General features: G+C 49.2%; 1 protein-coding gene across 1 annotated transcript; it reads right to left on the bottom strand.

Moving 5' to 3' along the window:
* Positions 1 to 217: 217 nt before the first annotated feature.
* GAST (gastrin) lies at positions 218 to 674 on the bottom strand. Its single transcript, XM_060135463.1, has 2 exons — positions 464 to 674; positions 218 to 321 (listed from the first exon to the last, which is right to left on the bottom strand). Exons 1-2 carry the CDS (start codon positions 672 to 674, stop codon positions 218 to 220), a joined length of 315 nt encoding a protein of 104 aa, XP_059991446.1.
* Positions 675 to 13,018: the final 12,344 nt, after the last annotated feature.

Below are 13,018 nucleotides of genomic sequence, written 5' to 3'. Positions count from 1 at the left end.
TAAGCTCTGGGGACGCCCGGGAGACTTAGCCAGTATCCCTGCCCCTAGGGGCATGCTCAACCCTCCTCCCCGTCTCAACTCTGCCGCAGCCACCCCCATTCCCTGCCCCGTGACACTTGACACAATGTGATCCATTGGAAGCTAGTTTATTTCGATTTATGTTTCATGGCGCTGGGCTAGGCTGGGCTGGGAGGTGGCTGGGCTCTCAAGCTTGGCTCTAGGGACCTAGGTCCCCTTCCTCGGCACTGCGGCGGCCGAAGTCCATCCAGCCATATGCTTCTTCTTCTTCTTCCACCCATGGTCCCTGCTTCTTGGACAGGTCTGAGGGTCAGAGGTGGGAGAGGAGGTGAGGATGGGGGAAGGATGCCTAGCCTCTGGAGACTGAGGCCAGGGCCAGCCTGGGGGGACCTTGGCTAAACCAGGCTGGGCGAGGCAAGTAGGGACTGTTGTCAGCAGCTCCTACCTGCTACCAAGTGTGAGGGATCCTGGAGCCCCAGCTGCCTTCGGTGGTGAGAGGCTGGGCCCAACTGGTCCAGCCCACGTGGCTCCTGGCCCCTACTGGCCCCTGGACCCAAGGGTGCATCCTGCAGGTGGGAGCGGGGCTTCCAAGAAGCTTCAGAGAAGGTGGCCAGAGCCAGCACCAAGATGAGCACATACGCACACAGTCGCTGCATCTTGTCTGCAAAGGAGAGAGGGGTTGAGCTTAAAGGTGGGGCTGTCCAGGTACCCAGAGGCAGGACCAGGACCCTCCCTGCTGACGGATCTGCAATTCTGCGTGGGGTTGTGGTCTGTTCCTCCAGGTCCTGCCAGATCCTCCCCTAACTCCCAACCTCAAGCCTTGCCCCTTTGCTCCTTACCTACCCTAGTTACAGTGACTGTTTCGGAGGAATTTAAAACCCAGAACAATGGTTTCTAAACTGTTCTGAAGAATTTGAGGCCACGTGAGCGGTTCTGTAATGCTTAAGTCTTGCATCTGAAAGTGAACTTTTAAATAGTAATAGGAATGGGATACACACACTCAGCTGCTTAAGTCTTGGAACTGAAAGTGAACTTTTTTTTTTTTTGCGGTACGCGGGCCTCTCACTGTTGTGGCCCCTCCCGTTGCGGAGCACAGGCTCCGGACATGCAGGCCCAGCGGCCATGGCCCACGGGCCCAGCCACTCCGAGGCATGTGGGATCCTCCCGGACCGGGGCACGAACCCGTGTCCCCTGCAGTGGCAGGCGGACTCTCAACAACTGCGCCACCAGGGAAGCCCTGAAGGTGAACTTTTAAATAGTAATAGGAATGGGATACGCACACTCAGCTGCTCACGCCTCTCTATGCAGCCAACCAGCACATTCACTGTGTAGTGGGGTCACCCTGTTTTTGTGCAGCCTTCGGAGGAAAGGTTCTCCTGCCATTTTCACTTACCTGAGGACTATCCTCTGATGATAATCTAGCAATTAAAAAACAAACAAACAAACTGAAACTGTCACCATTTGCAGCTGTGTGTCAAGGTGAACCAAGTTTGGGGAAACCAGAATACAGAAATAAACCGGACCCTCAAACAAATCTAAAATTTATCGGAAGTAAATAATAAACATGTTGCCTTCGAAGAACACATTTGTATTAATAAATTACTGGTTTCATCTGTTTTCTCTGTTAGATTTCTTTTGGAAGAGAAAGGGTTCTGCTGCTAAAGAAACAAACCTCAAAAACCAGTGATCTAGAGTGATGCTGTCCAATATGGTGGCCACCAGCCACATGTGGCTGTTTACATTTAAATTAATAAAAGTTAAAAATTCCTGGGACTTCCCTGGCGGCCCAGTGGTTAAGACTCTGTGCTTCCTCTGCAGGGGGCATGGGTTCAATCCCTGGTCGGGGAGCAAAGATCCCACATGCTGGGTGGCCACACACACACACACACACACACACACACACACACACACAATTCCTCTCTTGCACAAGCCACATTTTTAGTGCACATGTGGCTGGCAGATACCGTATTGGACAGTGAGGCTGTGGAATGTTACCACCAACATGGAAAGTTCCATGAGACAGTGCTGGTCTAGGAAAGAGCTTGAGATGGGTCTAGGAGCTGTAGGTTCCAGTTCCAACCCTGCCCAATTTGTGTGACTTTGGGCAAGTCACATCTCTCTCTGGGCCTCAGTTTTCTCCCCCGAGAGATGGGAGAATAGTCTTCATCCTCACCCCGCAGGGCTGGGGTGAGCATGGAGTCAGGGGGTCAGAGAAGGGCCCTGGTTGAGGCAGCAGGGCAGCTCGAAGGCAAGGGCTGGGATGCCAGGGTGGGTCCTAGAGCTGAGACCTAACCCAGCTAAGGGCTAAGGGAAGGCTCCCAGCCCTGGAGACGCTGAAGTGTGAGGCTGCTAACTGGATGAGGGCAGGGGTCCCATTAACCCTCCTCCCAGCTTCTCCCCTCCCTTCCTGGGTGCTCTCACCTGCAGAGTTGGGAGATGCGTGTCGCTGCTGTTGGCCTGGCGCCTCAGTTCTCTGCTCTGCTGGGCGCTCCAGCCTGACTTATAAACCCTCAAGGGCCCTCCCAAGCCCTCCTCCCCCAGGAGGCCAGGCTCCCCACTGCAGAGGAATAAGGATGGGCACAGGTACCTCAGCCCCGCCCCGTCCTGTCATTTAGTCAGCTGTCCAGATGTGGGGGAAGGGAAGGCGAGTTGAACTTCACAGAGAGGGGCAGGAGCAGAGTGGGGGCAATTCTTCAGCTGGGCATATCAGGCGGGAGACAGGCTCCCTGGGCTCAGGACAGAGCCCCCTGCCATGTCCTTGGGGTCAGCAGCCTGGTGGTCATTCCTTGGACCACATCCCAGTTGGATGGACCGAGTGACCTTAGATTCAGGGGAAGCATATTTCCCGACACGTTCATGTTTGAAGAGCAGGGAGTGTGTGAATGTGGAGTGATGTATTGATCCCCTGTCCCCTCTGTTGGGCTCTGCAAACAGGACGTGTCATAGCTATCAGGAGCAATGGGCCGTGGGCTGATGGTCCTGCTCTCTCTGCCTAGTGGCTGCATCCTGGTTGCCTCTGAAGCCCCTTCACCTCCCTTACCTGGAAAAACCTGAGCGTCCCCCTTCTGATGCCTTTGACGCCCTCTGTGCTGGGCTGGGTTTAGCTTGGTGTTCCCCATCATCTCTTGGGTCTGTCCCTCCTCCCCCACCCCTTGCATCCCCCATCAAAGCCAGCTCCCTGAGGTTCCTGGACTTCCAGGCTCCCTCATTTTGTTTGCAAAGCAAGACAGTAATCTGCACTTTTCAATATTGAAATACATCTTTAAATGGTTAGCAAAGAGACTAAAGCGTTTGCCCGAATGTACCAGAAAACCAAAGGGTGCGTTTGGTCAACTTATTTGATAAACTGCTGCATCGACCTGGTTTGGGTGGATATAACTAGCTCTAGGCTGTGTTTGATTTTTCCATGGTTGGGGCTAGAGATTTAGCTCTTGTTCATGTGTCATCAGGGCCCCTACTTGTCTGGGGGAGTTTTGATGCCCCTGGGTATCATAAGGGGCCGTGGTACCCACGCTCACAGCCAGACTTGCTGAAAATGAACAGATGATGAAAGAAGCAGGCTGTGAAGTGTCCATGGCAACCAGTGGCCAAACGTTCTGGTAAATAACCACTCACAACCGGAGCAGGACTCAGTGACTCAGCAGATGAAATAAATGAAAATGACAAAAACGGGGCAGGCACTGTTGATAATTAATCGAATCACAGAATCTTAGAGATGGAAGGGACTTTGAAGGGCCTTGGGAGAAAAGGTGTGGTGGGGAGCAGCTCTGCTCACGTGCTAGGGGAATAGAGGCGTTTGCGTTGCTGTGGTAACAGGAAATTATAAGCCTACAGCAGAGCCCTGGTTGTATAGGGCCCAGGACTGGATTTCTGCTGAGGAGGGGGTTATGCTCCTTTGGCTGTTCTTCTGCAGGCTGGTTGCTGGAGGGGCGGCCACTGCACAAAACAGAAGCAGGTACTCCCATGCAATAGGTGATGGCGGAAGACGGCTGCTGCTGGTGGGCGTTGGCGGGCCTGCGGGTGGTGGTGGGGGGGCTCACAGTCACAGAAACTGCATGTTCTCCTCACAAGAGGAGCTAGTCCGATGGCAAAGGGAAGGGTTTCCTGGCTCTGTCCTTTTCCAGTTTGGGGCAGATGGTTGTTTTATCCCCCCAGGGAATGAAGGAAGTAACTTGGAGAGGAGTCTTGAAGATGACGTACATAAAGCAAGCTGCCCAGAATATCGTGGGCACCTAATTTGTTTGCATCTTCTCCCCTTAGCCTCTCTGGGTCTCAGTTAGCCTCATCTGTGAAATGGGAATCACTCATTCCTACCTCACAGGGCTGTGGTGAAGGGGGAATGTGACAAGATCTATGCACACGTTTTGCATACACGGTCCTGAGTTGACATGACTGACCAAGGAGAGCTGGGCCGGAAACTCTGGGACCTGTGAAGATATGACAGTGCATGGCAAAAGAGATGTTGCACATGCGATTAAGGTTACAAACTTCAAAATAGGAAGTTTACTCTGGATGGTCGGAGTGAGCCCAACTTAATCAGATGAGTCCTTAAAAACAGAGAGCGCTCCTCGGCCAGAGGCAGAAGTGATGTGGCTGAAGGATGAAACAGAAATTTGAAGAATGAGAAGGACCAGCCCTTGCTGGGCTGAAGGCGGGTGAGGGGCAGCGAGATGAGGGATGCAGGTGACCTTAAGGAGTGAAGTGGTTCCCCCTGACCACCAGCAAGGAACAGGGATTTCAGCCCCATGACCGCAAAGAACTGAATTCCGCCAACAACCTGGATGAACTTGAACTTGGATTTGTCCCTGGCACCTCCAGAAAGGAATGCAGCCCTGGCAGCACCTTGATTTCGGCCCAGTGGGCCATGCTATACCTGGACTCCTGACCTACAGAACTGTGAGGGAATGAATTTGCGTTGTTTTAAGCTTCTAAGTTTGTGGTAATTTATTATGGCAACACTAGAAAATGAATCCAAGGAGTTCCAGCCTTTTGAAGGCTTCTGTCAGTGAGAACGGACCCTGAGTGAGTTCGCGGGTGATTTTTCCAGTGCAATTAAGGGAGATGTTTGTCAGGGCATCTGACTGTCCATCTAGTCCATTTTTGTTCCAGTTATCGAGCATGTGCTGTAAACCATGGTCTGGATGAGGCCCTGGGGATAAGAGGTGACTGTGACCAGCCCTCTCGTTGCTTTGGTGGAGTTTAGATTCTTGAGGAGGGGGGACACATAAAATAGACAAAAGCGATGGTTCCCTGTCAAGGGGAAAAGCTTCCCTGGACTCAGCTGCCACCACGTCCCCCGCCCCTCGCCCCAGCTACACTCCCTGCTGTCAGGACTGGCCTTGGGAAACCTCTGATGAGCTGCTGTCAGGAAGGCAGTGCCTTAGGTTTCCTAATCAGTTATTGATATGGAAAAAGGGAGAGGTTGACGATGACTCAGTCACCCCGCCCCAGGCAACGGGGCCTTGGAGGCTGTGAAGGTGCTGGGACAAACAGTGACACCTGGGTGCCGTTCATATCCACATGGGCATCCACGGTTCCTCCCAGGGCTGGGGCTGGGGAGAGGGAGGTGGGTTCACGACTTCTAGCCTCACCTGCTGTCCGAAGGTCATAAGGTAGCAGGACCAAGAGGACAGCCCCTATGATGCCCTCAGGCTGAACCGGAGAGGCCACCCGCCAACCTCAAGGGCAGGTGACAGGCCCAGCGGAGAAGAGAGAGAGCAGAGGTGCTCCCATCCCAGCCTTCTCTTCCTGGCCCTGCCTCTCACCTTCTTTCTCTCTCTCTTTCTTTTTTGTTTTTGGCTGTGCTGCGGGCTTACGGGATCTTAGTTCCCCAACCAGGGATCGAACCCGCGCCCCCTGCAGTGGAAGCGCGGAGTCTTAAACACTGGACTGCCGGGGAAGTTCCCCCCCCCCACTTCCTCGACAGTGTTTTTATTTTAAAAATATTTATTCGGCTGCGTCAGGTCTCAGTTGCGGCCCACGGGATCTGTTCCCCGACCAGGGATCGAACCCGGGCCCCCTGCATCAGGAGTGTGGAGTCTTAACCACTGGACCACCAGGGAAGTCCCACCGATAGTGTTTTTAAATGGGAAAATAATTCTAAAAGTACTAATGTGAGAGAACTCTTTCCTCAGGTACATTTTAGGGGTGGTTGGCCAGGTTGAGTCGCTTACCCCAGACCCCACGGGTAGGAGGCGAGGCGGCTGAGCTGTGAACCTGGTCCATCTTCTTGGTCTCCGGCTACTGCAGCCTCTCCTCACCCACAGCCTCCTGTTCTACCCTTTCTCCTGAAGCCCAGCGCCTGCTGAATCTACCTTTGCTGGGACCTCCAGTTCCCCAACCCCGTCTGGGTCCTCACAACCCACCTAGCCTTCCCGGTCTCACTTTCCTCCCCAGCCTGGGTCACAGGGTTTGTCATTTCAGTCGTGTGTGGTGCCTCTGGATTACTGCCCTTGTCCTGTTTCAGAACCTGCCAGGCTGGTCCCCAGTTCCTGGGAGAGGATGCCACTACCCCTCAGTTTCTGTCCTCCTCTCCCTGCAAACAGGAAAGTTCCTGAAAGTGGCCAGTTGATTCGATTACAGATTAATAGTCTGCAGCTGGGCTGTTGCCTGGCAACCTTGTGACTCATCTCTCCCTTCACTCTCGAAGTCATGTGACATCGGCCCCCATCTCTCCACCATGAACAAGGTTGTCCAAGTCTGCCTTCCATCCTTTTTTTTAATTTGTTTTAGGCCCCTTGGTATCTTAGTTCCCCAACCAGGGATCGAACCTGTGCCCCTGCAGTGGAAGTGTGGAGTCTTAACCACTGGACCACCAGGGAAATCCCTGCCTTCCATCCTTTTCTCCTTTCTGCCGTTACTAGAGGGGCCATAGCCCCGTTCAAGATCAACCCCCCTCCCAGGGTCCTTCATCCCAGACCTTCCTGCCTGGTTAGAGACCTTGTGCCTTCACTTTTTCATTCATTCATTCATTCATGCATTCATCTGTTTCTTCAACAAAAATTCTCTAAGTTCTCACTGAGTGCCAGGCACTGTGCTGACCCTGGGGACACAGTGTTGATCGAGAGGGTCTTCATGCCTTTTCTCTTGAAGGAGAGACAGTATGATGGGAGCTTAAGGTACCACAGGTGGTTGGGGGCGATGTAAGCGGGGGAACCTTGTCTATTTCCCTGGACCTTGAAGCTCTCCTCCATGAAAGCCTCCTGACATCTATAACACGTTTCCCCTGCCTCTTCCCAGAATGATGGTGATTAAAATTTAGGGAGCATTTCTATGGCCAGACCTCCCTGGTAAGCACTTTACATGCATTATGTCTTCTAATCCCTACCACAACCCCACAAGGAGGGTAACACTCTTGTCCCTAGTTTATAGCTGAAGAAACGAACGCACAGAAAGAGCTGGTGATTGTCGGGAGAAGCAATGAAGCAATGAAGGTCCACTATGGACCTTGAGCACCCCTGAATGTTCTTGCTGAGGAGGCCAAGAATGCAAGGTTATGACCACTCTTCACCTGGGCCATGTCTCGGAGATGTCTTTGGAGTGAGTAACCTTGAAGGATGAGGTTCTTGATCTCCCGATGGGAGTAGGGAGATTCCCCAAGCTCAGCGTTCCTCAGCTGCTACTACTGCCCACAAAGCATCCATCTGGGTCCATATTGTGTCACCAGCTGTGGAGCTTGAGGGGCGAGGGGAATTGATGCAAATCATGCTGTTAGCTGGGTTGTAAGTAATAAGGTTATTTGTCTCTGACCCAGGAGTCTTTTGTCTTCTGCTGGCATTGATCAAAGAATAACTTATCAGCTCCTAACTAGGATAAAATCAAATCAATCAAATCAATCCCAGAGTCACACAGTGATTTGCCCGGGACACAGGGCTCATCCACTGAGATCTGAACTTAGGCAGTTTGATTTCACAAGCATTAAATAAAAGTCTTTCCTTGCTGCTTTCCTGCTCCCTGTACGGCAGTCTTTGAGTGGGGTTGGTTGGAGGGACAGTGGGGCTAAGGAGAAATGGGAGGAGGTTTTGATGGCTGGTTTTACCTGCGACCTCACTTGGCTATTGTGAAAAGCTATTTCAGGGAAGGGAGAGGGGGCAGTGTATTTCTCCAGGCTTTACTGAAGTTCTCCTGCATTTATAAACCCATCTCATTCTACACTATCCCTGGCAGAGGGTAGAGGACATTTGTGTTCACCAGCCAAAGGGGTACCATGTGGCAAGAGCAAAAATCCCTGCTCATAATTTGCTCACCCAGCCAGCTTTGAAAGGATGCAATTAAAAGAATACATATAACCTATTTCTTGAGATATATTTCACATATCACACCATTCACTCTTTTAAAGTATACAATCCAGGGGTTTCAGGATATTCACAAAGTTACCCAAATATTACCATTTTTTTTTTTTTTTTTTTTGCAGTACGCGGGCCTCTCACTGTTGTGGCCTCTCCCATTGCGGAGCACAGGCTCCAGACACGCAGGCTCAGTGGCCATGGCTCACGGGCCCAGCCACTCCGCAGCATGTGGGATCTTCCCGGACCGGGGCACGAACCCGTGTCCCCTGCATCGGCAGGCGGACTCTCAACAACAGCGCCACCAGGGAAGCCCAAATATTACCATTATTTAATACCATTTTCATCACCCCAAGAGGAAACCCTGTTCCCCTTTGCTGTCCCTCCTCATTCCTCCTTTCCCCTGGCAACCACTCATCAACTTTCTGTCTCTGGATATGTCTGGACATTTCACATAAATGGAATCATACAAACCGTGGCCTTCTGCGTCTGGCTTCTTTCACTTAGCATTGTTTTCAAGATTTACTCATTTACAGCATGTATCAGTACTTCGTTCCTTTTTTTGCCAAATTATATCGCATTGCATGGATACACTACATTTTATTTATTCATTCATCAATTAACGTGATCAGATGGACATTTGGGTTGTTTCCACTTTTTGGCTATTATGAACAATGCTTGCTAGGAACATTTATGTACAAGGTATTATGTGAACATATGTCTTCAGCTCTCTTGGGTATATACCTAGGAGTGGAAGGGCTGGATCACAGAGTAAGTCTATGTTCAACTTTTTGAGGAACTGACAGACTGTTTTCTTCAGAGGCTGTACCATTTTACATTCCCACCAACAATGTATGAGGGTTCCCATTTCTCCACATCCTCCACCAAAAATGGTTATTTTTTGTCTTTTTGACTATAGCCATCCTACTGAGTAAAGTGTCATCTCACTGGGTTTTTGGTTTTGTTTTTGCGGTATACGGTCCTCTCACTGCTGTGGCCTCTCCCGTTGCGGACCACAGGCTCCGGACGCGCAGGCTCAGCGGCCATGGCTCACGGGCCCCACCGCTCCGCGGCATGTGGGATATTCCCTGACCGGGGCACGAACCCGTGTCCCCTGCATTGGCAGGCGGACTCTCAACCACTGCGCCACCAGGGAAGCCCAATAATGGTGTTTTTGAAAAACAGTTAAGGACACAGGGAAATTTTCACATAGTAGATTACATAGATTTCTGTTTTCTTTTTTCCTACTTTTTGCTGTTTTCCAATTTTTCAGTGAATGCATATCGTTTTCACAGTCAAATAAAATATATATTTTTAAGGAAGAGTAGTGTGTATCCAATGCACTCACCTCTTCACCACCCCCCTACACTGCTCCTTGAAAAGGGGCTTCTGACCCTTCTCAAGGTCACCAACTCATTGGCCTTGGGTGTCTCCTAGTTGCCTACAATTGTTTCCTGCAGCATTTGGCATTGTAGTCCAGCCCTCTGGGCCTCTTTAAGGTCTCCTGCTAGGCACCATTCAACCTCTCTACCTACCTGAACCTTCCTTTCCTTCCAAATATAGGAGTTCCACAGGGATCGTATGGACGCTTCTTCTCTCTCCCTCGATGGTCTCACCCTGTCATGACTTCAGCGTTCATGATCTTAAAGCTGTTTCCAGACACACCTTCTCTTCCATGTCCAGACCCCATTGCCAACTCTTGGCTGTGTTCGTTCATTCATTCGCTCATTCATTCACATTTACGGAGTACTTACTTGGTGCAGGTGCTCTACCATGCGGGGGTTCAGCAACGAACAAGTCAAACCACACCTTTTTCTCATGGAGTTTCTATTCTAGTTGGGGAGTCAGACGCTAAGCCAACCACTGTACAAATAGCTAAATTATTTCCTCTGTGTTTAGGCAAGGGGTCGCATTCAGTGTGTGACAGGGAGAGGCACTGTTTTCCTGCTCTCTTTTTCTCCATAGCACTTATCACCTTCTGGACAAGGATCTAATTCATTTGTTTGATTTTGTTCATCTTCCCCCACTGGAGTGTAAACTCCACATGGGCAGGGATCTTTGTTTAGTGCTATATCCCCAGTGCCTCAAAGACTATCTGGCACATATTAGGTGCTGAATAAACGCTTATTGAATGCATGAATGGCTCATGCTACGAGAAGCTTAAAATGAGCAGGGTTAGCCTATCTGGTAGAGCAGGAGGGAAAGGATGGGAGAAATCAGTGGGTCTCAAAAGGGAGGTATGATTTTGCCCCCAGGGGCATTTGGCAATGTCTAGAGACAGTTCTGGTTGTCTGGGGAGGTGGGGAGGGGAAGGAGTGCTATTGGCATCTAATTCGTAGAGGTCAGAGATACTGCTAAACGTTCTATGATACGCGGGACAGACCACCTCCTCTCCCTCCCCGCAATAACTACCTGGCGCTAAATATCAATAATGCTGAGGCGGAGAAACCCTGGGTTACATGAGCCCACTGGGCACTGTCATAAACCTGGGAAGGCTTTTCAGAGTCACCCACACCGTGTCTTCTGTCCCGCCTCCAGCAGCAAAGCATCTGAGATCTCTCTCAGTGAGTCTCAATTTTTTGTATCGATGATCCTTCTTACTCTCATACGAAAAATCTAGAGGGACTTTCCTGGTGGTCCAGTGGTAAAGAATCTGCCTTACAATGCAGGGGATGTGCGTTTGATCCCTGGTCGGGGAACTAAGATCCCACATGCTGTGGGGCAACTAAGCCCATGTGCCACAACTACTGAGCTCCCATGCCTCAACTAGAGAGAGAAAACCCACAGGACACAACTAGAGAGAAGCCCTCGCGCCACAATAAAAGATCCCACATGCCTCGACTAAGACCCAATGCAGCCAAAAATAAATAAATAATAAATTAATTAAAAAAAAAAAGAATCTAGAGAGGAATTCCCTGGCGGTCCACTGGTTAGGACTCCCCACTTCCACTGCTGAATGTGTGGGGAACTAAGATTCCATAAGCCACCACAAGCCACCACAAGAACCTAGAGAACCAGCTTGGGAATTTTAGATCATTTTCATCATATGCCAGGCATTTTAAGTAAAAGATAATTTATTTGAGGTTGGTAATGACAGGTTCTTCTTTAAAGCTTAATTTAAAATATAATCTGTAACTCACAGACATAGAGAACAGATTGTGGTTGCCAAGGGGGATGGGGGATGGGGGAGGGATGGAGTGGGAGTTGGGGGTTATCAGTTGCAAAGTATTACATATAGAATAGATAAACAACAAGGTCCTACTGTATAGCACAGGGAACTATATTCAATATCCTGTGATAAACCATAATGGAAAAGAATATAAAGAAGAATGTGTTTATATATGTAAAACTGAATCACTTTGCCGTACAGCAGAAATTTACACAACGATGAAGATCAACTATACTTCAATAAAAAATAAAAATAAAAATGAAATAAAATATCTGTAATAATCATACCATTTAAAGATAAAATTTGACTTTCCCATTTAAAAGTGACAAAACATTGTTTATATTTAATTAGAAGAAAAAGCACGATTTTAGACAAATTAAAAAGTGATATTGCATCATGCTTGGTTATGAGAACAAATATATGTTAAAATGCAGATTTAAAGTTCATTATGTATTTTTTTTAAAGCTGTAGTCCATACGGATCACCTGATATTTTTTAATAAACTTTGTATTATTTTTCCTGGAGGGTGATATAAGAGAGTTTCAGGCTACTTATGCAAGCACATTACAGATAGCACATGAGAGATGGGCGCTGTCTTTGGTCCCAGTAAATGAAAAGCCACATTTGATATAGCCATCCTTGTATTTTCTCCTCCAACATTGTTTTTGACATCCTTGATCCGATGAACAGGACCTGCAGATCTGGTAGGGTTCGGTAGTGGTGAATGGAGAGATCACTCATGGGCCACTCCAGGGGTTCTGGCCTGAGGATCTGAGGGCTGAGCTCAGGCTTGGTACCAGTAAAAAGCACCCCAGCTGACTGCTGTGACAGCCAGGTTTCTGCACCTCTCAGCCGCTGCCATGTTATTTATTTTTTGCATTTCAATAGAATCAGCTTCATTATTATTATTTTTAAACAAAAGAAATGGTCTAAAAGCAAATAGAGATATGTACCAAGGGATGGATGTGACCTGGTACTTACAAAGGAGCTGCTGTGTCATAAATGAAAACAGCATGTTAGGAGAAAAATAATTTTCAGGTGCTGTCTGCTTGAATAACCTGGAGATGCATGGTACTAATCAGTGTACCATGGTACTAACCAGTTCATATTTAGCTCATAACTGTTGCTTTCCATTCTTCAACGGTCTGTTTTTGTGCATTTCAATGCATATCTGAAACTGTAATGGGAAATGCATTTATAAAAAATTTAAACTCATAACGTTACTGTCTTTCTTTAACCAGCTTGCAGATCACTCTATGAGGTCTGCTAATTTTATGGTCCAAGCTGGTGCTTCTTAAACTTTGTTAATGAAGATTGTTAAAGTGAAGATTGAGGGACTTTCCTGGTGGCGCAGTGGTTAAGAATCCGCCTGCCAATGCTAGGGGACACGGGTTCGATCCCTGGTCCAGCAAGACCCCACATGTCCTGGAACAACTAAGCCCGTGCGCCACAACTACTGAGCCTGCGCTCTAGAGCCCACGAGCCACAACTACTGAGCCCACGCGTCGCAACTACTGAAGCCTGCATGCCTAGAGCCGGGGCTCTG

The sequence above is a fragment of the Lagenorhynchus albirostris genome, chromosome 20, assembly GCF_949774975.1.
Source record: "Lagenorhynchus albirostris chromosome 20, mLagAlb1.1, whole genome shotgun sequence".
Taxonomy (NCBI): domain Eukaryota; kingdom Metazoa; phylum Chordata; class Mammalia; order Artiodactyla; family Delphinidae; genus Lagenorhynchus; species Lagenorhynchus albirostris.
Note: the sequence above shows the minus strand (reverse complement) of the source record. Positions and strands in the feature narration are given on the sequence as shown.